This window comes from Triplophysa rosa, linkage group LG22 (assembly GCF_024868665.1).
Source record: "Triplophysa rosa linkage group LG22, Trosa_1v2, whole genome shotgun sequence".
NCBI classification, from domain to species: domain Eukaryota; kingdom Metazoa; phylum Chordata; class Actinopteri; order Cypriniformes; family Nemacheilidae; genus Triplophysa; species Triplophysa rosa.
Genome location: NC_079911.1, coordinates 18,950,317 through 18,977,042, shown reverse-complemented (window position 1 = coordinate 18,977,042; position 26,726 = coordinate 18,950,317). Strand labels below are relative to the sequence as shown.

The 26,726-nt window shown below is 39.2% G+C and overlaps 1 protein-coding gene across 3 annotated transcripts in view; it reads right to left on the bottom strand.

Moving 5' to 3' along the window:
- Window positions 1-21,991, bottom strand: part of LOC130546535 (WD repeat-containing protein 70) — a 100,856-nt gene extending 78,865 nt beyond the window's left edge. For 2 of the 3 annotated variants that reach the window (XM_057321843.1, XM_057321842.1), the window contains exons 1-10: window positions 21,916-21,991; window positions 21,548-21,601; window positions 21,385-21,468; window positions 21,222-21,306; window positions 20,022-20,250; window positions 17,992-18,051; window positions 17,312-17,445; window positions 15,307-15,460; window positions 12,758-12,834; window positions 3,328-3,502 (exon numbers count right to left, since the gene is read on the bottom strand). In XM_057321843.1, the coding sequence (XP_057177826.1) occupies window positions 3,328-3,502; window positions 12,758-12,834; window positions 15,307-15,460; window positions 17,312-17,445; window positions 17,992-18,051; window positions 20,022-20,250; window positions 21,222-21,306; window positions 21,385-21,468; window positions 21,548-21,601; window positions 21,916-21,940 (1,077 nt within the window). In that variant the 5' untranslated portion in view covers window positions 21,941-21,991. Of the gene's footprint in view, window positions 1-3,327; window positions 3,503-12,757; window positions 12,835-15,306; window positions 15,461-17,311; window positions 17,446-17,991; window positions 18,052-20,021; window positions 20,251-21,221; window positions 21,307-21,384; window positions 21,469-21,547; window positions 21,602-21,697; window positions 21,840-21,915 lie in introns of those variants that run through there. The other variant, XM_057321844.1, reaches the window with a different exon arrangement.
- Between the last annotated feature and the right edge of the window lie 4,735 nt (window positions 21,992-26,726).

The window sequence follows — 26,726 nt, the reverse complement described above, 5'->3', positions numbered from 1 at the left end:
TTGATATCTGAAGTCTCAGAGTACATTCTTACAATGCAAATGTCTTAAGCATGTAAATGGTTAATTATATTAAGTCGAGAATTTTCCCGTCTTATTAGATATCGTGAGTTACGTTCATTTTCATTAGAGTAGCGTATCAGTTCAGCACGAGACACCTCAACAAATGACAGATGTTCTGAAATCTAAATACAGACTGTATAATGTTCTTCAAGTCATGAAGCTTTTTTTCTAAACATTTACACATGTGCCATTACAACAGTGTGCAATACACATATCGATTTCTATACGTCGCTATTCTCCCCAAAATAAACAAACATTGGAAAAATCATCAGAAGTAACAATACATTTAAACACACATGTGAGCTAAAAACTTACCGCGCGCCTAATAAGCTGAAAAACGGGTTATTTTAGATCGTCATTTTGACTGTAAGTCAATGGCGCTCTCCGTCAGTTGGGCATACCAAGATGGCGGCGCGATCGCTTCTGGTGGCTTCACCTCCTGCCGTTGGTTTAGCGTTCCTGGTGCAATCCAGTCATTCATATAGATCAGTGGTGGCACCACAGAAGCGAAATAAAGAGCACAAGACACCTAACAACAGCCTTTATTTTCATTCCGTTCATTTCATATTCCGTTTTAAACACAGATTTGTTACGTACTTGCTCAATAGCAGCTTTGAAAAGTTTGCAATTTAAAACAAAACGTTAAATGTAACCAAAAATAGTATTGCCCTGGTTAGGAGACCCAACTCCCTGACCGCTTAAGTGAACTCATAAGTGAGCATATGGATGGTCACATGCACTAGACATTCCAGGAATCCATTAAACAGGTGCCGAGCACTTAGCGTATATCACCGAGCATACAGGACACAGTCAGTAACGGCAATACTGCCAAACAGTCTCAGACCTTCATAACTGATCTGAAACCAATGCAGAAACACCCGACTGTTCAATGTAAACGTGTCTTTACCGGACTTGAGGCGGTTATGCAATGAAGAAGCTTGAAAGTGGCTTTCTGTAGCAGAATCCGACTGTAACCGTATCAGTCACACGCTCATTGAGAACAGAGGGGCTGATGGGGGATTTTACCAGAGATGTGATGCACGCAACATATGCTCTGTGTTGACATCACTTTCATGCCATCGAATAAACCCTCGTCCCCACGAACCTACAGATGCTAATGGCTCACGACATACCGGACCGACATGTTGGCGATCTGTTGGTTCTGTTTAGAAAGAAAAGCTACTGCAGAAAGTAAATCCAGAGGAAAAATGAATGTAAAGCATTGTTGAATAACAGAAAACGTAAACTTTTCACGGCGGATGGGATTGAAGTTTGTGCAGAATGTGGGAGCCATCAAAGCGGCCGTGTCATGGGAAAAACTTCAGACCAATAACAGCACCATTAAGCATTTTCAACATCCACTTCATCTGTTCTCAGAATACCTTTCACAACCGCGGAAATTTTTAAATACCATTTCAAAATCATTTTCAGTTTTTCCGAATTTACTTTCTTTAGGTATGTGTTACTTCTATGAATTTAGTTACTATTTCTAGGTATGTGTTTAGGTAAAATTACAGCTGCACAATTAATTGAAAAACTAATCGGGATTACAATTACAGGAAATCGGCAAAAGCCTAAATGACAGCAATCCATTTGCGCTCATTTCTGTGCGTTTCGGCGGTGTGTTTGGGCACAGAATTTAGTTGACGTGTCCTTTAGGCATTCGTTTTGAATTTTTTACTAAGAACATAACTCCCATAATTATTTGTTATTTACATGATATTATTTAGTTTTGGATGCTTATAGAAAGAATATGGCATGCAGCTGCGTCACAGAAAGTTATAAAACATTTCAAAGCATTTCAATAATAATCGCAGTAACAATATTGAGGTGAATAATCGACAATTATGATTTTGTCATAATCGTGCAGCCTAGAGGTAAAATGATCATTTTTGTTTTATTCCCAAATTTCAAGTCAAAATATTGTTTCAATTTGCATTTATTTGCAGAGAAGGAAAACTGGAGAAACAGGTGAAAATAACAGAAAAGATGCTCTGTGTTGTTTCAGACCTGAAATACTGCAAAGAAATCAAGTTCAGATTCACTTTTAAGCAATACAACAGTAAAAATTGTACATGTATTTAGGAAAAGTTCAGAATTATTTTTTATGTGACAACCTGGATTTTTCTTGTCATGCTGTCAGTCTTTCACATTGCTGTTGGATGACTTTGTCACTCCTGAGGTTTGATTTTGTTGAAATTCAACAAACACTGGACTGAAATGACCACAATGCATCTAAAAATGATGATTAAATGAACATTTGGAATGGTCTCTTCATTTTTTCCGCGGCTGTAAATGTATTCTTTTTACAGAAAAAAAACATATGCATCATTAGTTTTTAAATATAATTTAAATGCATTTTACAAATTTTAAAAAGCATTATTGTATCGCTTATTGCATTATTTTAGCAATTTATTTTATTCCTACATCAGAAGCCCTACAACTAAAGGCTAAAATACACTACAAGATTTTTGCCCAGATTTTCAGTCTGGACTTGTTGCAGATAGTCTGTGTCAGTCTGCAGATTTGATCCGTTAGTGTGTTTCTATCTGAAACTTTCAAAAAGTCTGCAAGTGTATGATGTCTAGTTTAAAAGAAATCTGTTAAGATTTTAAAAGTCTTGTAGTGTGTATTCCAGCCATAAGAAAACTCCTAAACCAGATTGTGAACTCTCTTGTGAGCAATGTCTGATTCGTTTACACAAAAAATTCTAAATATCATGTGAATTAGCTTAATCAGGCCACTACTAAATAATCATATGCAAGCTTTTACTGTGCGTGTATACATTATAAATGTAACAAACGTATACTCACGCAAACCTCCAAAGCTTTTAGGGGTCATATCTAAAGGACCACACACACCACAGTAATGTCCTGACCAAACAAACACAAGGGCATTTCTCAAACCGCAACAAATCTCCTCCAAAACCAACATCCAGTATGAATCATCCCATTCTGCCCTATTCATCCACGTCAGACCGACACTAGACAGTCGGGACACCCACGCTGCTTATTTACAACTCTACCGCCCCACTTCCACACTACACCGCTGACAACCTGGTCAGTGTCTCACCGATGACCTCTGACCCCTCTCATCCCGCACGGCCAAGCGTCCAGTGACCCCCTACGTGTGCATGCTAGGTCTGGCATGACAGTGGACAGCAGCGCTTTACAGCCCCTGTCAGACCAGGCCACTTGGTGGGCCGTAAAGATAAAGATCGACCGCAGGATGTCCAAAAGCATGATGAAGAGATAAAGATGCTCTTACGCTCAAGTTCCTGTCCCAGATCTGGATGGTTCCGTCCTGGCAGCCGGCGGCGATGAGCTTCCCGTCCCGACTGTAGGTGCAGCAGGTGGGCGTCACTTTCTTGCCCTGCAGCGATCGAGGCTTAAACACAGACTTGTGCTTCTTTTCCGAGTTCACGTCCCACGTACGAACCGTCCTGGAGAAAAATAAAAAATAAATAACAAAAACCACACTACCGTTACCAAATCGACCTTTCATGCCAAGTAATATAATTCATCAGCCTAACGTTTTGGTTCAGAACTCAACTCGCGTGTGTATATCAACTGTTTAAGGAATTCAAAAGTGGCTCGTCCAATCACATTTTAGTGTAATTTTAGTCCCGCTTCGAATACTTGACCCATTTTAGCATGCAGCCGCTTTACTCTACTTGTGTTTCCCAGTGATAAATCAAAACACGACACAGACACAAACACTCCCTCGAGAGCTTCTGCTGTCCGTAACAAACACATGGTACGAGTCGGCCAATGAGAACGGCCGATATTCCATAACACCCAACCGCTTCTTTATCGGGGAGGGGTCATAAAAGCAGGGAAACGCGAGAGGACGGTAGATCGGCGTGACGGGCACATTCGAAAGATCCATGTAATCCCAATTTTCTTTCCTCCATCTGCAGAAGACTTCACATCTGCTGAGAGGGATACAGAGAAGCAAACACACATGCACTGCAAACCGAAGATGAGCACTGAAATGAAATTCAACAGCGTTGTGGTAAGGGTTACGTGAGGTGTAGACAGGCGGATGGATGAACTGTGGAGGTGATATGGACATCACAACTATATTCTGACATGGGAACCAAACGCACAGCACAGAGAGTCTTCTATTGCATGTATATCACAGTATGTAAATAAGTGGGTGTGGCTTAGCCTGGACCGAGAGATGCTGCACAAGAGACTGAATGATGAATAAACAAAATCACTTTTACTCACCCTCAGATTGTTCCAAACCTGTATAAATTACTCTGTTTTGCTGAACACACAGGAAGATATTTAGACAAATGTCAGGTTTCATCCACCATTTACTGCCATAGTTTGGAAAATAAATACTATGGGAGTCAATGGGGGAGGAGATTTGACATTCTTCCAGATATCTTCCTGTGTGTATAGCAGAACAAAGAAATGTATTCAGGTTCGGAACCATCTGAGGGTGAGTAAATGATGACAATTTTCATTTTTGAGTGAAGCATCACTTTATTAGGGAGGAACAGTTCGCCCAAAAATGACAATTCTGTCATCGTTTACTCACCCTCGAGTTCAAATCTGTTTACATTTCTTTGTTCTGTTGAACACAGAGGAAGATATTTGGAAGAATGCTTGTAACCAAACAGATCTTGGCCTCCGTTGACTACCACAGTAGGAAAGGTTGCTTCATAAATGTCTTGGCTCTAATGAACACAAAAGAAGATATTTTGAAGAATGTAGGAAAGCAAACAGTGCTGGGGCACTATGGGAGTCAATGGGGGGAGAAATCTGTCTGGTTATAAGCATTCTTCCAAATATCTTTCTCTGCGTTCAACAGAACAAAGAAATTCAAACAGATTTGGAGCAACTCTCCAGGGTGAGTACATGATGACGGAATCTTGATTTTTGGGCGAACTGTCCCTTTAAGAGAAACCCTAAAGAAATCTCTTCCTAGAGTCACTGAAGCTTCTCGTCCCTTCTGTCAACAGAACCGTCCGTCTCACTTAACTCTTCAGATCTTCGGTCATTCAGCGTTATCTCAAACACACACAGCGAAAGCAGAAGGTGAGAAATGAGAGCACAAGGTGAGAAATGAGAGCACGAGGTGAGGTCGGGACACCTCGACCTGTTTACAAATCAGACGGGCGCGCAGGCAGTACGTGTCCGAGAGCCCTTTCCTGTATCAACCAACTGTGACCTCAGGGGTCAGAGGTCACCTGAGATATACATAAACACACAGATAGCTGCAATAGTTTCCTGCGCTGGATTCCAACACAGCAACACACTCAACGTGTTTAGAGAAGGGGGGACACGGTCATGCCAGGGCAAACAAATGTCCAAAAAAACAAGGCGGCGAAACTCCTGACATGACAAAGATGCTCGTCGGTCAACAAAAAAAAAAGATAGGAGTGCGTAGGACCTACGGTCCGCGTCGAGTTGACGCGTTGTTACATTTTTGGAGAGGTGCACGTCAGACTATCTACGCACAGCATACGGCGTAGGTCCTACTCACGACTATAACTTCCGCTTTATTTCTCCTACTCATTAATGAGATCAAATAGAGATTAGTGGAAAGTTTTGCTCGAGTTTCACGAGACTGATTTTTACAAATGTCTCAGAAGAGATGAGTTTCAGAAGAGAAGTCAACAATGTCTCAAACTGAGCTCAGATTTGTCAAGTCCGCAATCAAAAGTCAATATTATTAAAGATCTCAATATGAACTCAAACATCTCTCACCCAAATCCAGATTAGTTTCCTTCTACAATCTACATTCATTTTACACCTCCGTACTCTCCATGGATCTGAACAATTGTCTCATTTACTTCCACATTGATTTCTCCTGAAAAAATCTGAGACCAAGTTGATATTTCAAAGGTTTGGGGCCTCCACGAGTCTCCCACCCAACCAATCAGATTCGATCTCCATGCGGGATGGTGTTTGGGCGCAGAAGCGTTTGGGAAATTTCCCCAGCTTGATGGAAAGGACGGTATTCAAAGGAAGCTGATCAAAGCATTGCGAGGCCCCCGGGCCGGCGTGTATCTTAACACCTCACTGATTATAAAGAGTCCAGCTGGTTTTATTTCAGGGCCCACGAGAGTTTCAAAGGTGAAAGGGGCGAGGGATGCTGCGTGGGCCAATAAGACGCTATTCATCTGTACAAGCTGTCCGTCCAACAAACGTCTGTCATGAGACCCCCGATCTGAGACTCGTAATGAGATTTAACATAAGAGCTTGGAGCAATTAAACACGATTATCAGTTTCTCAATCGTCTTAATCGTCAACACAGTCTGCTTCAGCGAACAATACGGCGCTGCCAACAGGGGGCCGCACATTCAAGTGCACTCAACGGTACGCAGGGTTGTGACTACGGAAGACTTCCTCTGTAAGGAGGAACATAGTTTCCCATGTACTGCACTGTGTGTGACGCCGGTGCAAATGCCCGGACTTGTTCAGAGGTTTGTTTAGATCGCGGTTCTGGCATAGAGCCCAATCAGTCAAATTATGGAAATATTTATGTCATTTCTAGCACAGAAACAAGTAATAATCACATCATTTCTGGAGTGACGTTGATGGTTCAGATAAATAACAAAGACATGAAAGAAATGCTCAATTGCTGACAAATTAAATTAGTGCTCGAAAAAAAGGCATTTTAAGCACTGCGACAATCATATCCTTTTTTTCCAACACAATTATCTAAACATCCTAAGACAAGATATAGGTATTTACTTGAGAGGCAAAGTGACACAAGCATTCACGTCTTGTTCATTTTGAGTACACAAATCAAGGAAAGCATGTTCGCCAATGGGGAAAGAAAGATTCCTTTGAATTGGATTATTTTGTTTTCTTGTTGTTTGCGAAAACATCACTTTGTTTATTTCTCTGAAAGCAAGACATACAGATTTATATAATTTTGCTTAAAAAGGGATAGTTCACGCCCAAATAAAAAATATTGTATTATTATTTACTCCATACTATCTCTTGTCAAACCTGTATGATTTTCTTCCTTCTACAGAACTCAAGACGTTATGAAGAACTTGGTAACCAAACAACATTAGACCTCATTGACTTCCATTGTATGAACACAAAACCACAAAAAGACATTTCAGGTTTTGGAATGACACGAGGCTAAATAAATGTTGACATTTAACAGAAATGACGAACATATCTTGTTTAAAACTGGTTTAGATAATTGTGTTACAAAACACGGAGTAAGAATATGTTTTTGGTAAAAGAACACAAAGATCGGACAAGGTGGAAGAAACAGCCACGAACAAAAACCTGGCGAAATCTTTAGGTAAAAAGTCTGAGATGATGAGATCACTGGTGAGCGATGAGGACTTCATCTCGTCTCTCTGCAGACTGGACAAAGCAAAGAACAGATTAATACTCCGAATGTGTCAGACACACTCTGGCCGAAGCCCCGGAGGTTATTAACTCTGATAAGATGAGCAATTTAGGAAACATCCCGAGCATATGGGATTTCTCTTAATCCTTCTCCAAAGACACATCTGCAGAAAAAAAGTGTCTACTTCTAAAAATACATACAGTGCAAGATAAAATATCTGTTTTGCAGTGCAAAAATGTTCAAGTTGAAAAAACGTTTAAACGAAATCCTTCAGAACGTATCTGGGCAGTTGCCATATGGAAGACAGAAATCAAGTGTATTTCACGGTCACGTCTTAACAAAAAATGTACATTTTATGAGCACGCATACACACGACTGCCTCAAATACATACACACACCTGACGGATCCCACCATTAAACCGTCCGCAGTGTTTATGTGGCACAAAAACTTAAAATACTACAACAGCGCTAGTTTCACGATGGAGAATTTTCAAATGTGACTTAATAGAAGTTGGAACAGGTGGCAGAGCTCCAGAGCTGGAGTCAATCAGAGCTTTAGTCTGGAGCCAGAAACCTGCTCTTAGTCCAGCGTGGCATGATGGGAATCTACGGCATTCGGCGTCTAGCAGAAACTTTCTCAAGAGGATTTTTATGCACTGTAGACCAGGGGTAAGAGAACAACACGACGGAGATTTTCCCAAGATGCTACACGATTTCTCAAGTGTGAGAGAAATGTCAACGCATCATCGCTTATCAGAGTATAACCCAGTAACTTCACAGCGTTATTTATGAAACTAAGACATACAATTCTTCTGCATTTCATGTGTGAATAGAAAAAAAAGAATTTATATAAGGCACCAAAATAATGAGGAAAATCCCCAAAACTCTCATAACTGCAATGCAAAAAATATATATTTTATTTGGACCCGTAGCCTCAGCCAGTTAATTTAGGCTATTTAAGTTGCTTTTGTAAAAATGCCTCGGAAAAAGAACATTACTGATGTGCATCTTGAGACAAAACAATGGCAATATTTGTTAAAAAAATAAAAGTTATTTTCAGTTGAGACAGCTCAAAATTCATTTTAGTCTGGGACTAGTCTGAAGCCTAACTGGGGCTAAATATTGTAATAGTATTTGTTCATCTGTATACGAAACAATCAATATTTAATATTATATATATAAATAATTTATCCATGAAATAGAAGTATCAAATATTTATATTCCACGCAAATCATATAAATAAATGTATAATACAGAAGGAAAAAAGAATGGTCAGGGAATTTGGAGAGGAAATGTGCTTGATGTGTCAAAAATGTCCCAACACAAAATATCCCAAAATAGGCTGGTTTCAGAGCAAAATATACTTTTATTGTTGGATGAAATACGAACTGTTGTTTTTGTGATATTTAAGTCAACATGAAGTATTATTCCCAGCACATATAAATTCTGTAATGAAACTATTAAAAATATTTGGTGGGAAATAGGTAACTAAACTCAGATGAGCTATCATTTTCAGCGCTCGTAGGGTCATGGGAACTCAGTTTCTGTTATTGTGAAACAATACTTTTGTGGCTGTTTTATGTTCCTTTGACATCAAATGCCTTTAAAAGACATCGTGAGTCAAAGAGCTTTTTACTCCCAGGACAAACTAATCAAATTACTACAGCAGACGGATCTACAGAAAACAAGCTCAGAGCGCTTAAATATCACATGCTACTATAACAAACTCCCAGGGGATGTTTTTTCCAGCAAAACAATGTGCTAAAGAGGTGTGTGGCTTACAATAGGAGGTACCGGAGTGGCGAGATGAATAACTAGTCTCCTCCAGGCCTGCGGGGCTCATGTGCGCCGTTATTGAGAAGAGCTGCTGTGACAGAGAAATCATCGCGGGATTTTGTGGAAAAGTGGGTTTAGACAAAAAGCAACACCACTGAAGAAAAGAGAGGAATGTATTGAGATGAGGATGGGTAGAAACAAAGGATGACCCAAAGCGTCCATCCCGATAACCCGCGTTCTGATACGAGAAGTCGTTTGATCGAGAGGCGAGAAACTCTATGGTCACCCCCGCGGACATGTGGCCCCTGTTCCCGGGGGTCTCGAGGGGCCCGGCGTGCTGATATAATTCCTCGCATGGGACGCTTCACATCTGCAGCTGTTCCCATCCTAAATTGCTCCCTATTTCCTCCTCTGAAACAGCCAGAAACTCACACTGAATAATGTGCCAATGGATGACTTCCAGAATCTATATTACAAGCAAATGAAACACACCCCAGTCTGTGGCGGCAGCGAGCTGCTCCGCTACATTGTTTTCATAGGGATATTACAGGAATGTTTTACTGTGACACACTCACACTCCCTATAAACACAATGAAAGAACAAAACTTTTATGGGGGAACGGAGAGAGGGCAGAGTTTGACAAAGTGCAAAGGTTCACACACTATATAACATTTCACAGGCCCGCGCTGAGAGGCTGTGAACACTCAGATATTTCACTGTAGGACTGAAAAACCAAAACTGTGAAACACACACAAAACACACATACACACACAACTTATGCATGTTCACACAACCTGCGCACATACAAACAACATATTCAATGCATGTACACACAACGTACATAATGCATGAAACGAACACACGCAAAACGCAAAGCACATACACAAAACGCATTTACAGGTACACAAGTCAACTCAGGCAACACACATACACACAACGCATTTACACAAACAAAACATGCACACAACTAGGGCCGCGCAACATACCGAAATATCGCGAATGTGCATATGGTAATATTTTGCAATAACTCAATTATTTTCAAAAAGTTACGTATAGAACACTTTGGATGACGTGAACAACGCTGGTTCGAAAGAACTTCCTGTTTCAGTTTTTAACACAACAAAATGCAAAACTAACTATTTTTAACCGAATCAAAATGTTAAACGAATATCTTAAAGTTTCGATTATATATGTGAAATTTTAAATAAATAAATAAATAAAACTGAAACCAGAAGTGCGTCTGGACCAGTAGTCTATAGTCTATAAGTTTTAGGTTGATGCAGATAGCAGAGAGACCTGTGTGAAAGATGATCAATGTAAAATATGTATGTTGGTTATATCATTTTCACTTTTTATATACATATTTTACAAACTTGAACCATTATTCTGCCGCACATCACATTATTTAGCATATTATTGTATATCAGATTTCTCTTTAATATCGTGCAGCCCTATTGGTTATACTTTTGAAAATTATATATTTTTAAACAATTTAAATTGATTTTGGAAAAATAAATATTGTTTCGCATATCAAATATCGCATTATTTAGCATGCTATCTCATATCGCTTTTTTTTTAATATCGCACAGCCCTCCACACAACGCAATCCACACTTTACACAACTTACACAACACATATACACAAGTCACGCAACACACGTACACACAACTTATGCAATGCATGTACACAAACACATACACAATGTACACGCATACCAAAAACACAATGCACATACACACGTTCGAACAACTGACACAACGCATAGAGGTACACAAGTCACGCAGCACATGTTCACACAACTCACATACACACAATTTGTGTGCACATACACACAACTTATGTAATGCATAACGCTTACACAACGTACACACCACAGAATGCAAAATTGCAAATACACACGTAAATACAACTGACACAACGCACATACAGTACACAAGTCACACAACACACAACTCATTCAATGCATGTACACTACACATAGGTCACAATGCACGCACTAATAACGTACGCAACTCATGCAACACTCACACACAACGCATGAAATGCACACACACAGACAACTTACTTGTAGTCTCAGACAACATTTTAATAAATTGCGTTTTTCGCTCACCACCGAATCAACAGGGTAGTGTCAAATAAAATAAACTTCAACTGATTTGTGAGTTTTTAGTCTTAAGGTCTTTGCACATACAGTCCGAAATTTCCGTATGCGTCTTTTCGTATTTGGCGCTCGTTTGTACGGTGTCTTTGAATTGTCAAAACGCCTCTCAAAATGCTTGCTACGGATGCGAAAAACGCATAAAATTGAACCCAGTCAGAATTTTTTTATGACGGACGAAAATATCGGAGGCAATGTGTAAATGTGATTGACATTTTTTAACGTGCGGAAATTTCGGACGCAAATTTCAGACTCAATGTGCAATGGGCTTTAATCTGAAGTTTAAAATTCAAGTCTAAAGGCCATTGCACATTGAGTCCGAAATTTGCGTCCGAAATTTGTGCACGTTAAAAAATAAATACGACCTCACGTTGTGTCCATCACATTTACACATTGCCTCCGATATTTTCGTCAGTCATAAAAAAATTCTGACTGGGTTCAATTTTATGCGTTTTTCGCATCCGTAGCAAGCATTTTGAGAGGCGTTTTGACAATTCAGAGACACCGTACAAACGAGCGCCAAATACGAAAAAACGCATATGAAAATTTCGGACTGTATGTGCAAAGACCTTAAGAGAAAAAAGCTGAGCATCACAAAATGGTAATCACAACAAAAAAAACTTGTTTTTCTATTGCGATGTCCCCACGGTACAAAGCCAATATGCAGCGTGACCGGGGAACCATTCCTGAAGGACTGGTTTCAATCATTCAGTCAAAAACTCACAAACCACGCTTGAACTCGTAAATTAACGCCAATCAATGATCTCAGCAATGTTTATATGTCAATATAAAGCAAGTTCTGTAAAAATTGACAGAAAATGTCATATAGAAACGTTATAAAATGGAGCCGTGTTTTGTTTAGTGTGTTGCTAGGGCTCTCCTTTAGGAAACACTGGAATATGCCTCGAACTGTATAAACGTTTAAATTTGATTAAGATGTTTTTGCGCTCGTCACAGGACCGCTGCCTCCATGATGTTTGGAAAGTTTCAATGAATAACAGCAAACTTGGACGCTCGAAAACAATCCCTGTGAGGCATCCCGAAGAATAATGCGGGATTATCCGTGAAAACTCGAGAACAAATGGTTTCAGAAAGAGGAACCTCCTCGAAAATATGAGAATCACGTTGGCGACCGCTTGCACAAAAACAAGAGAAAGTTTAACTTCGCTGTGGACGTAACACACCAAACAATTACGTTTCCTTTAACTCTCTGTGTTCTTATTCAGGTTTGCTACAAACAAGAACTTCAAACTTTCTGAGACAGAATTTGACCTCAAACTGACCATAAATGAAAGGACCGAAGACACTACAAGACTCATTTCACTACAAACTGCGTTCATGCGTGTTTGGCGACACATGTGAAATAGGGTGCGGAGTGACCAGATGCATCCGTGTTCATATAATCGATCGTGCGCAGGCTTGTGAAAGACTCACCCATCATTGGAGCAAGTGAGAAACTCTTCCTTGATCTTGGGGTGCCAGCATCCGTCGTTCAGCATGGCTGTGTGACCCTGAGGAGCAGAGAGATGTTCAGACAACATAAAAACACATCACCTTGACTTTATTACGACATTTCTCTTCTCATTTTAGACATAAAACTCACGGAAATATCCTGCATCATAAAAGTTTCTCTCATTTCTGTTACATGACTATAAGCACACGCTGCAGACGCTTTCGTGACGTCTGACATTCAACAGATACATCACAACAAACGTCGGGAAAACTTAAGTGAACTTTTATTTTTAATTGACATTCACACCGTCCAACAGCAGTTCCACCGCAGCTTCACTAATCGCTCAAAATTCAGAGCAGATATTTGGCTTCACCGCCGCATTGTTTGACATGTTGCGCATGAAAAACCCATTATAAGGATGATTGTCACGTCACAATAAACAGAGCAGTCCTACAATCTTAACCAGCGACTCAGGACGGCAGACAAAACACAGTTTGTTTAAAGCTCCCGAAAGCAGACACAAGTGTTTCAAGCTGTGTGTCCACTTTAATGTGCTTGATGTGTGGTGACGTGAGTGACCACAAATTACAACTTCAAACACACGATACTCAAGAGATAAGATCGGGACATTACACGTCACACTCATTCCCTTTCAGAAATGCATCACAGCAGTGAATTGGGCGATTACCCAACATGCCAAAGCCACAAAACACCATCTCTGACAGTCTAGGAAGTGTGTGTTTGAGCTGTAACACTTCAATCAAATTCGAAACTTTTAGCGATATAAAAATAGCAATAATCTTATAAATGTGAATAAATATTTAAGTGTTGATAAGAATCTCTCGTATTCATTTTCATAATATATTTAATGTATGTATATAAATGTTTTTCACATTTATTACTCTTACAAAAATTATTTGGTTGTAGGTCATTTTGTTCATCGTCAATTTTTCAGAATTCTTGGATGTTTACTATTATTTTAATCCCTCATCTATTTTTTTGTATTCTGTACAGAGAGTTTTACAAGCATTTTACTATCATATCCACCTTAAAACACGCATAAACATTATTATAACCGGTGACTTTCTAAAAACACATTTAAAGGGACAGTTCACCCAAAAATGAAAATTCTGTCATCATTTACTCACACTCATGTCAAACCTGTATAAATTACCTTGTTCCGATGAACAGAAAGAAAGATATTTGGAAGAATGTTAGTCATTTTCAGTTTGGGTACATCATTAACTACCATAGTAGGAAGAATGGCAATAAAAGGTGCCCCAGAATTCTTTGTTTTTCTGAATTCTTCAAAATATCTCATTATGGCCTGGTTTCACAGACACGGCTTAGTTTAAACCAGGACTATGCCTTAGTTGAATTAAGATATTTATGGTGCTTTTATATAAATCCTTAGAAGAAAACATTGCTGGTGTGCATCTTGAGACAAAACAATGGCGCCAAAATATTTTAAAATATTTCTGGGCAAGTTATATTCAGTTAAGACAGGTCACACATTCATTTTAGTCTGGGACTAGCCTTAAGCCTTGTCTGTGAAACCGAGCCTAGGTGTTCAACAGAACAAAAAAAGACAAAACAAAAATGTCCTACTATGGTGGTGGATGATGTCCCAGAACAGAAAATTTCTAACATTCTTCCAAATATCTTTCTCTGTGTTGGAACCTGAGGGTGAGTAGACGAACGAATGACAGATTTCTCATTTTTGGATGAACTATCCCTTTAAGAAGTAAGAACATTATTCACCAGCAGCAACAGACACAACAGAAATGCCAGCGTTACGGTGTAAATCTACGCAAGAGAGAATCACTAATCCCATCTCTAATGCTTTCCGACACAACCTTAATTGTGTTTGCATGTGGAAACAATAACCGTCCAACTAAAACCCAATGATTTCGGGTATTTCTGTCATGAACGTCCAAGTTGGCATGTCAACAGTAAAGATGACATTGACGCGATTAAACAGAACAATGTTTCCGCCTGACACTGGGTTTCGCCCGCTGGGGTACACGAAGTACCCGAAGAGGAGAGAAACTTAATAGCAAACAGAAGAGGGGAAGCGAGCGGTGACTGCGGCACGCAGACACACTACATTAGCTGACGTGACCGACTCAAGCGCACTCGACAGACCCAAACCCAAATCTCACAGGAAACAGAGCAGCGTAAAGCCACACAGATACAGCAGGGCGGGCAAAGCACCAGGTGCAATGTTTTGTGGGCCTTTCCTCTCTGATGTAGTTCACGTACACCTCATTACAGCTCGGACAACAAACACAACCACCAGACGAAGCAAACAAAGCATTTCATGTAGACGTGACTCAGGGCACTGGATCTGTGCATACAAAGGCCAACATTCAGTTTTTAGCCATGAATTTTTATTTTTAGTTGTCATGACTTTGACAGACCATTTTATTATTAACACTGATCACAAACTTGTGCTGCGTAATGAAGCGCCGACATCACAATTCCATGTTTTCGTTCAGTTCTCGTGTTTTTCCTAGTGTAGATGTGTTACCTTTGTGTTAGACATGTCCACGATATACTGATCTCCTTTAATACATTCGAGAACCTGGAAGCCATCTCGGTCGAGAACCTTCGCTTGAGAGTTTCCGGAAACCACCAGAATGACATCACCAGTCATGCTGTACTGCAATGATCTGATCTGATGACTGAAACGACGGAGAGTCAGACAGGCAGAGAGAGAAATACAGACAGACAGACAGACAGACAGGCAGAAAAAGGCAGTCAGATCGGCTTCGACCTTCGCACTGAACAGGGTTGACATATTTATATAACAAATATTACTCAACCTTGAGTTGTTCCAAATCTGTATAAATCTCTTTGATTGGTTGAACACAGAGAAAGATCTTTGGAAGAATGTCAGTAACCGAACAGTCCTCGGACCCCATTGACTCCCATAGTAGGAAAAAATACAATGGTAGTCAAAAGTGCAGCAGAACTGTTTGCTGTCCTACATTCTTCAAAATATCTTCTTTTGTGTTCAACAGAACAAAGAAATTATAACGTGTTTTTTCCTACTATGGGAGTCAATGGGGTCCAACTTTTTGGTCATACGCATTCGTCCAAATATCTTTCTCTGTGTTTATCAGAACAAATACATTTATACAGATTGGGAACAACTCGAGGGCGAGTAAATGATGACAGAACTTTCTTTTTTGGGTGAACCGTCCCTTTAATTGATGCTGGCTTTTATCCTGTGAGGATTTAAAACAAACTGATTCAAATCTGAAAAATTTGATACCAGATCATTTAGAAAGATATTAACCAACAAGAAATGTCCTCCCCGTAATCGAAACATGTGCAGTGTGCAGGACACCTGACATTACTATAAAAATGACAATAATAAGGATGAAGTAACAGTGTTTCTTGTCGTCAAAAGCAATAAATATAGCAGAGACGTGTTGCTCCCGGACGGCTGATTTGTAGCAGATGAGGTGAATTCTAGACGGCTTCGGTTAAATACATCACAAGCGATAATAATTCACATTAGCAATAATAAACAACCTTTAAGATATGTTGTACTTTTACATTATTTACCTGACAGTAAAAACATATCCCCTTAAATCTAAATAAAGATTTTCAGTATAAATTCAAACAAATACAATGTGCTGATCCTTCCTAATATCACAGTCAGATTAACAGTCAATTATTATTTCAGTTTATATCGTTAATGCACATCGTATGAAGAATAATCAATATTATATATTCTATAATTTCATCATTTTCCCGTTTTCTATAATTTGATTTTTTCTTATTTCTATATAATTTTTGTTTAAGTCTATACTGTTGTTTTGTAAAGCTGCTTTGCAACGATGCAAAACTGTGAAATTTGGACATTTCACAGCGTTAATAAGATTCAGCCACATAACATCGTTCATTATTCCTGTGTGGGAACAAAACCCAATCGGGCAGCGTAGGATTGTAAGGTAAATAAGAGTAAAACGAGAGTAAAATTGGCCTTTTTGATGTTGGAGGACTAAGGATGATGAGCGTTTAACTACTAAACAGCGTTTGAAGTGCCTCAATGAAAAGCTCAGATCAGAAGAACACGGGCGGTAGAAGCGGAGGTCCAGTGAACATTCTGGTCCCCTCTCAGGGTCACCGCCTTCATGGGCTCCACATGGGCTGCGTGTTTTCTTTGGCCGTGGTGTTTGCCGTTTGCTGGTAAAGAGATGCCACCGTATCTGGGTTGATTAACTGGTAAATGTGGCGTGGTGCTTTACTCATTGCATGCGCTAAAGAGCGTTCCCGCTCAGCCAATTGGCTTCCAATACCTCGAGACACCTCATTTTCTGACGGCTTCCACGTTCGGAGGCATTTCTAAGAAAACAGAGGAGAAGAACGAAAATACACGGCAGCTCCGCGCGAGCTGCATCTGGGTGCACTTAAGTGTGCAAGGCTGATTTGACTTGAGAAAGCAAGTCTCATTCCAGACAGATGAGGTCTAATGTGAATCGAGCTCATGAAAGCTCGCGGTTCACAGAGACGCCGGGACTCACCACTCGCACGGCTGGAGAGATCGGAACGCATGCAGCGCAGCGTCCATCCCGGCGAAGTCCCAGAACTTCACGTCGAAGTCGTAGCCGCCGGTGACCAGACGCGCACCAGACGGGTCGAGAGCTAAAGCTGAAACCTGCGGATTAAACCAGAGAAATATACACGTTAAACAATTGCACTTTTATTCATGTCTGTTCTGAGGCCTCAAACAAATCCGGTCTGGAGACAGCCTTACTAAGAAGTTTGTTTCAAAAGGACGGTACCGTTCCTCAACACTTGACCTTTTAGAAAGAGATAATGGAAATGTGGTCTATCAGAAGAGTCAGAATATCCTCACATACTCCATCTAGATTCTCGATAAAAAGCGGTCAGAAGCACATGAAGGGGCAGTTGTGGCCTAATGGTTAGAGAGTCGGACTCTTGACCAGAAGGTTGCCGGTTCGATTCCCAGGGCCGGCGGGTAACAACTGAGGTGCCCTTGAGCAAGGCACCTTACCCCTACTTGCTCCCCGGGCGCTGTAGTGATAGCTGCCCACTGCTCCGGGGGTACGTGTGTTCACTACTCTCTGGATGGGTTAAATGCAGAGGTCACATTTCGTTGCCTTGTACTTGTACATGTGCAATGACAATAAATTGAATCCAAATCCAAATCCAAATCCAAAATCCAAATGAAGGGACTTACAGTTTTAGTGCCGTGCTGAAGAGTGATTTCATGAGTATCCGGTATCCTCTTTACTGGATTCTGTTATAAGAGAGAGAGAGAGAGAGAGAGAGAGGGTTAAACCTGCTTTAATGGTCTCATTTGCATATTCATGAAGTTAGTAACATTGAATAGACGTGCAGGACATCATAAATGATGTTCAGCTATTTCTGTGACTCTATTAACGGTCCAGTCGATGAAATTTAGCGGCATCTAGTGGTGAGGTTGCGAATTGCAACCAACAGCTCACTCCACCGCTCGCCCTTCCCTTTCAAAGCACTACGGCGGCTGACAGAGGACTAAGACGTCATCACGTTTTTCAGCTTCTTTGCTAGATGATATAACGTATTTATGAGCAGTTTGTCCATTTAGGGCTACCGTAGAAACAACATGGTGAATGCTACGCAAGGGGACCCGCGGTGTATGTAGATAGAAATAGCTCATTCTAAGGTAATAAAAAGAAAACGCTTCATTATGGAAGGTCCTAATACACCTCTGAAGACATATTACTGTATAGTGCATTTCTGTCAGATCCTCCAAAAAATGACACACTGGACCTTTAAGCTCAAATAGAGAAACACTAATGCAGTTTATCACCGGTTACCCGTTTTCCAAGCTAAACACAATCCAGCGCCATAGTTCAAGATACACAACACAAAAAAACTGTTGTTTAACGCTACTTTAAAAGAGATATTGTTAACCTGGACCATAGTAAAGCACGGCGTGAGACCCCAGCGTGTGTTTTTTGACTCTTTAGTGGGAAAGTGAGCCGCGTGACCTCGTCCTCCACCTGTGTGCGTTTTTATTCAGTGTCAAATGATCGAGGGTGTTCATCAACAATGCTCTTTCACGAGGGTCAAACACGTTCAAGTTCCACTGGCGTAAATGCTCACAGCAGACTCGTTCTGTGTATCAAATGCAGGCGGTTTGTGTGATTTGTGGTTGGCTGATTACGGTCGTACGCGACTCTTGGCCCTTTCTAGACCTGACAGGATACATTTATCCCAGTGCAGAGACGTCACCGGTCGGCCAGACGGCAGAAGCCATCCATCACAACAGCCCACAGCGGCCCTCAAACACCACAGGCCTGGAAAACTCAACGCCTGCACACTGTCAGATACGGAGGAAGACATTTACGGCCCTCTCGCTCTCTTGAGACACATGTGGATTTTCTTGGGATAAAGGACGATTCGAACAAAAACATCCCTGACGCTCACATTTCACATCGAAATTAGAAACGAAAGGTTTTGCTCAGTGGTCCTAAAAAAGGTACACATTTCTTAAAGAGGATATCACCCCAAAATTGTATTACTGTAATGCGTACACTAATCCTTATTGTAGACAATTAAATTATTATCATCTACTTGTATCGGAGATTCTTATTAAACTCAATACTGTTATACTATTATTCATATTATTGTTACAAATCTTTTTCATCTTTTAAAGCTTTTTTGGCTTAATTGTCAAGTATAAATATAAAATCTACTGTAATTGTACTATCTTTGTTTCACAAGGTTCACACAGAATAATGAACAGCATATCTGTAACGCTCAATACTGATGTCTGTACAATAACAAGCTTGAGCACATCTTCAAAACATGAATAATCTGCGAAGAAACCAAAACTTCTAACATTCTAGAGAATTTTGTGCTTGACATTGATGGGCAATGAACGTATGGCCCTCTGGTGCTCAAACTCACTCATTACAAACACTTAATAAACTGAACGTCATGTAAAATGTAAAATAATTCTGCTTATAGCAAACCGGGTTTAATTTTGGAGTGCAAAATATATAACTGACTTTATTGCTATTAGCAATTAGCTATTAGTCAAAAACATATATTAAGGTCCCTTGGAATTTCTTTAATTTATTTTTACATGGGCATATTTTTTGTAACCACATAAAAACATTCTGGTCAAACACTTGAGTTTATTCAGAGAGAAAAACATTCTTAATCTGAACTATTATAATAAACATGAAGCAGCTATATCATAACTGCTCAGTCACTTACATCATCGTCATCATCGTTCATATCCTCATCATCATCATCATCGTCATCATCATCATCATCAGCAGTAGTGCTGTGTTTGTATCCTGGAGGCAGTGGGGGTCCCACCAAATCGTCATCTTCATCATCATCATCATCACCACCAGCAGTCCTAGATCCGATACAAGGGGGTACTGGTGGTCCGATGAGTTCAGAATCAGACCCACTACTGTCGCTATCAGTATCTGACTTCCTGTTCACACATACAAGTGATATTACCAGACTGAGGTGCGGTGATAGTGTTACACCAGGTTATGATGAAGGCTGTTAGAATGAGGCAACCATAACCTAAACGTAAACCTAACCAGTTATGAAGATGGCAGCACTTACAGATTTAAGGCAGAACATAGTTCACCCAAAAATGAAAATTCTATCCGCATTTACTCACCCTCTTGTCATTTCAAACCTGTATAAATGTCTTTGTTCTGCAGAACACAAAGGAAGATATTTGCAAGAATGTCAGTAACCAAACATTGACTCGCACGGTATTCATTTTTCCTACTTTGGCAGTGAATGGGGATGACATCTGTTTGGTTACTGACATTCTTCTAAATATCTTCTTTTGCGTTCAGCAGAACCAAGAAAATTATACACGTTCGGAACAATCTGAGGGTGAGTAAATGAAGACGTGTCGAAGTGCTCTCGTGAACGCGCACCACAGACAGACAAGACTAAGAATACTGTAGATCGATTAAAGTCGTTGTTTTGGTTTGTTTTTCGCACATAAAGTGTTGTCGTCGCTTCAAAAAAATTCAATTGAGCCACTATGAGTGGATGGACCATTTAATTTAACGATGTCTTTAGTGCTTTTCTGGACCTTGACAACAACTACAACCATAATGTCTATGAGGAGGCCTGGAAATCTCTCGTATGTCAACTAAAATATCTTCATTTGTGTTCCGAAGACGCCGGGAGGTCTTAAAACATGTTGAACGTCATGTGGGGGGAGTAAAAATATTACACAATTTTGATTTTGAGATGAACTTTTCCTTTAAAGGGTAATAGAAAGCAAAGAAAAAAATAACAATAAATGCAAATAATTTACTGCAACAAACAGATTTTTACACTATTATTCTGCACCTTCATGTGTTTTGTCTTGATAAGGGCACACTCGTACACAACTAGTTAAACACTATACAGTCTGTGCATCAGAGCATCAGTTACCTTGCAGTGGATGTAGATGGCTTTTCTTTCTGGGTAACAGTTTGACTTGCGCTGCTCTCTTCCACGTCCTGTTTCTGGCGATCCTCTGTGACAGTGAAACACACAGTAAGAAAAATGACTCGACCATCACATTTACAAAGCAAATCAAGTGTTGGTCACTGACCTAAAACACGCTGGCTTCTCTCAATGGCTGTTCTCCTGGTCTGCTCAAAAATGGCATCCAGGTCAAAGGTTCGAGCTTTCCTTCCTGAATGAGACATTAATGATGATACGAATGACAGCTTTAAAAACGAGCATGACAACACACACACACACACACCACTTACCAAATCCAGAGAAGCCCATCACAGAGGAGATATCGCCGTCTTCGCCGGAGCTTCCTGTACATTAATGTGTGTTTGATCAATGACATTTTTATGAATATAAATGAGCACATAAACACTTTCTATAGACCAAATAACGAATCACGCACTTACTGCGTTTTGCTGTAGTAAAAGAGCGAGAAAAACCTGCTCGAACACCATTATTCACATGGATAAAACCACAGGTGGACACGCGACTCACTTGAATATTATTTTACCTAATGTACATTTATATAAACCTATCAAAAAGCAAACCGTCACAACTCAAGAACCAGACCGCCCTGCAGTTTTATTGATATTAAAGTTATCACAAACTATCACGTAAAACTCACCAGCATCGTTCCCGTGCGCATCCATGTTTTCTAGTAGGTAAACAGACGCACTTCCGAGACGCAGCGCATTCTTCAAAATAAAAGTCCCTGTCACGGGCTGCGTTCATACCGCAGTGGGCCAGTAGAGGGTGACACGGGAGTGGATTTTTAAACCTCTGTCGACCTGCGCTGTGGTTCTTTTGCAAAAATCTTTTCATTTTAGTGAGAATGTGTAAAGACTGTGAAACTTGTAAAATGTACCGATTTAGATGACTGTCTCTAGTCTAAACAGTAACAAAGAAGACTTATGTGAAGAGTGCAAAAACAGATTAACATGTTTGTTTATAATTGCGTTATCATGTTTTTATTGTGTTTTATTGTTTTGGTTCGCTGCATTTATTATCGGGCGCTATACCTTATTATTATTACTCAATCAAAGCAACCCTGCTGCAATTTGATTAAAAAAAACATGTATTTTAAAAAGTGACCTGTTTTTGCCACGTTAGCGACACAAAGGTTGTAGGTTTATTGTTTGTGTTCATTTATTTCCAGTGGAGCACACAAACTGATAAACAATGTACGCCCATGAATGCATTGTAAATTGTTTTGGAAGTCTTTGAAATAGGTAAATAATTGAACTATGACAAATAAAAATATAACAACTTATACTGTAATTATGCACACTTGTCTGTGTTTCATGTTTAAAGCATTTGTTCATGTTTTTATATATTGTGGGGTCCAAATGTCCCCACAATGATAGTAAGTCTCACACACTTACATTGGGTGTACCACGATTCAGATGATTAAACATGCTAAATGATTATTTGAAAATGTAGAAACGCAGAAAGTTTTCTGTGATGATTAGGATATGGGGTTGGGCTAGGGGAAGGCAATATATACAGTTTGTACAGTATGAAAAATCATTACGTCTATGGAAAGTCCCCACAATGAATGAAAACAAATGTGTGTGCGTTTATATCTTAATTAAACTTTGGAGAAAAAAGCATACACCAGTACAATAAGAAGTACAATAAAAAGCAAAAAAGCACAGGCATATATCACCACTTTGCATGTTTTACAAGCACAGTCATCCCCTGTAGATGGGCGTGACCATTGCTGCTCATTGGTTGAATCCTGAACGATTTCAATCCGTACTGACTGAGAATTCTGGTCATTTTTCATTTGTCTGAGGAATTCTGCTCGGTTCAAGTTTTTAATGTCTTTTATGAGGTCTGGACTGATGCAGTATGTGTGATTCTGGTCAAAATGCACCTGATCTGAGTGCTTCGTCACATAAATCTTATCAAACCAGACTTTACTATTCAATCTTGAACGCAGAGAAACAATGAGGCGATCTGTGTTACTGTCATCTGGATGTCCTTTGTAATATTCAGTGACGTAATAAGGTAGTGAATAGCATTGATTCAGGTTGCCAGTCTTGTAGTATTGATGGTTATTGCGAGGAAGAATTCTTTCTGCATTCTTGAAATGACGGAAGCCAAAACATCCACTTGCTGGGTCCTTCAGAGCAAATAGACCTTTGGAGGCAATGTGAACAAACTCGCTGGCAAACCACCACAGCAATCTGAGACCATGTCTGGGATCTGGCTGCCCAAACTTGGATTCTCTCAGCTCGGACAGGTTGTGCAGGGTTTTCACCATGATAACTCTGTGTTTGGAAAAATATATATTGTGCAGTAGGCTAATATGAATTATAAGTCAGATTAATGTTAAGATTTCAGCATTATCCTGAAGCAGATTCTTAGAAGCTAAGTGAACATAGAGATGTTTTTGTTTCGCAAGACATGAAGGTTAAGGTCCTGCAAATGTTTTCATTTAATGGCACACATGAAGTGTCTCTATTATCTGACAGATAAGATTCACATTCCTTACAGCACGCTATCATTTACATGCTAGAAATAATCTCATTCATTATAGTTAATATTTCTTTAAAATATATATATATATATTTCTGTATAGAGTACAGATTGTAATAATGATACACAACAACAGGGATGTGGTCCTAAACAAACACCACTGTATAACATTGATAGACCTTTGCTTACCTTATTCAAACAGGGCTTTGCTCAACAATGAAAGTCAAACTAGACGCTTGAAAGCCAAATTCTTTTTTTTCCCGTGTTTTGTGGGTGTGTTATGACGTGAAACCGAAACTTATGTTGCCAATTTTATGACACAGATGTGTGTTTTTTTAAGAACATGAACATTACGTTTAGAAACAGAAATGTTATGTACATACATAGAAAAGAGAGAAACAAGCAGTTTAAAGCGCAGGATGACAAATTAATTTTGATTTTCAAACCCTAGAAACCTATAGTAAATATCTAAAAGGAAGACAAACATTTTTTTTCATTTATTTCAAATTATTTTAGATGTATTAACACATGCATATAGGTATGTTAGAGCAAAAAGTTCCACAAAAATGTTAGACAATATTTGTATTTCTTTCCAATATCTTTCGTTCTATTTTTTGCTTTGAGGGGAGCAGATATTTTGTTTCATGTCAGTGATGATTGATGTATTCACCATCAGCAAACCAATACAGCAGTTTCAGGGTGTTTTAAGTCTGGGGCTGATCAAAAAAGTGGCTAAGCTGAGACATTTCATTCATTATTCATGACTGTTGGCTGTGAATAAGAATTAAATAATAAACCTAAAATGACAGTGGAACTTGTAAGTGATAGAAATACGTTTTGTTTTCAAAAATTAATTTTGAGTTAAAATTGGCCTTATCTGAAACAGCAGGTGATCTGCAGAAGAAAGAAATATTCTGACACACTGTCCTTATTTAAACACAAAAATAATCAAATGTGCCTTGACTTAAATACTGATCCTACAAGTTTTTTAAAGTGCTCCAATAGGAATCTGTGGTTAATTGTTTTTTGTTTTCCTGAAGAGCACATTTGAACACCTTTCAAATGTTGAAGAATAGAAATTTAACCTGTAAGTCACCTGCATTTAATAAGTCACATGGAAATTCCACGCATACCAAAAGTTTGATTCACTGTTTAATTCTCAGTTTATGATGTGGATTGTGGATTTTACTGTAGATAAAAACATCACATCACAAAATAAAATAAATGGAACAAGAACATGTTTAACACTAATATTTTGAGACATTATTTTCTTGCAGTTAAGGCCTACTTTGGCATATTTTCACCAAGGAATTACAATGACTGTGTTGTTCATGAGTATTGTAATGACAGATTTGAATTGATTTTATAAAGAGTGGGTGCTATTCTACTCTGATGTCAGAAACCAATTTATAGAAGAAAAAAACAATATAGTGTTCGAATGTCTCCAATAAGACAAAGCTTATGAATATTAAAGTGATATCTAGCCAAAAAAAAAAACGTTTTGAAGCACAGTTTGTTTATTATTTCATTATAAAAGTGTGTATTCACCTCATTTCTATAACTGATTTATTGGTGGTTGTATTTATTGTTTAAACAGATCTTCATCTTTTATTTTAATGCACTTTATGAGTACAAATAAATATAATGTGGTAAACTGCATTTATGCTTTCTCAAAATAACAAAAAGGCAACAAATGCCATCAACAAGTGCATGGAATGGTAAACATGTTTTTATTTCATCATCAGTTTGCATCATGAGGACAGTTAAGAGCAATTCTGTGCTTTACATAATGATCAGAGAGAAGGACAAAAATGATGGAAAATAAGAAAGAAACTTGTGGAATGACTGTTTTAAAAGAAAGAAAATGTTGAACAGTTTTGCAAAAGCAAGAACTAACTAAGTAAATATATGAAATTATTAGGTGAATTCATGATTAAAGTACTGTTTAACAATCCAGAATAATTGGCAAAAAAAAAACATTTTTTTCAATTAAATATACAACTCTGTGTGGACATAAAGACGTGGTCCTCTAGTCCCCTTAGAGATCAATTCTGGTTAGTTTAGGTTTAGTGTGAGTAAAAGTGTAGGGATGGAGTTAGCGCTTCATTTCATTGACAAGATTGAATCATGGGCAAAGTTAAAATCGGCGACGCCGGCGCTGCCTGAAAATAACTTCTCTGATAAAGTCTCTCCATTCCAAGTCTTTAATAGTTTCTATGAGATCGGCACTGATGCCGTGGGTGCAGGGCTCACAGAAGTCATCTTCATCTGAATGCTGTGTCACATAAACCTCATCAAACCAGACTAGACCATTCCGGGATGAATCGACAGAAACAACGATGCGATCTATATTGCTGGCAGGTACATCGGGATCGTAATTCTTAATGACGTCATCAGGCAGTGCGCCCGGATGGTGGTGACGACGGCTCAGGTTGCCCACCTCGTAATATGTCAGATCAGTGTCTGGAAGAAGTCCTTCAGCGTTATGAAACTCGTGGAAGCCGAAATATCCATCCTCTGGGTCATATTGTGCAATAATCTTGCCTTTTCTGCTGATTCGGTCGACACATTCATCTGCAAACCACCACAGCAGACTTAGACCATGTCTGGGATACGGTTGACCAAACCTGGTTTCTTTTAGCTCAGACAAATCCTCCAGCATTCGGTCCATTGCTATTTGATTTTGGAGACACTAGAAAGCAAAGTTTACTTGTTACAAATACGTTAAATGTATTTGTTTTGATCTAAATCGCTGCTGATAAAACAACACAAATTTCCTTTTCCACACCTCACCTGGAATTTGGGATCATTCCCACGTCAAACCCGAAAACAACGTCTGGATTAAATAGGCTAACGTTAAACGTATTTAGTAACGTTAAAACAATATAATTTTACTATTAATTAAAACACGAATTGTGTTTATTAAAAACGCGGTTACAGAAATTATTTCCGGGT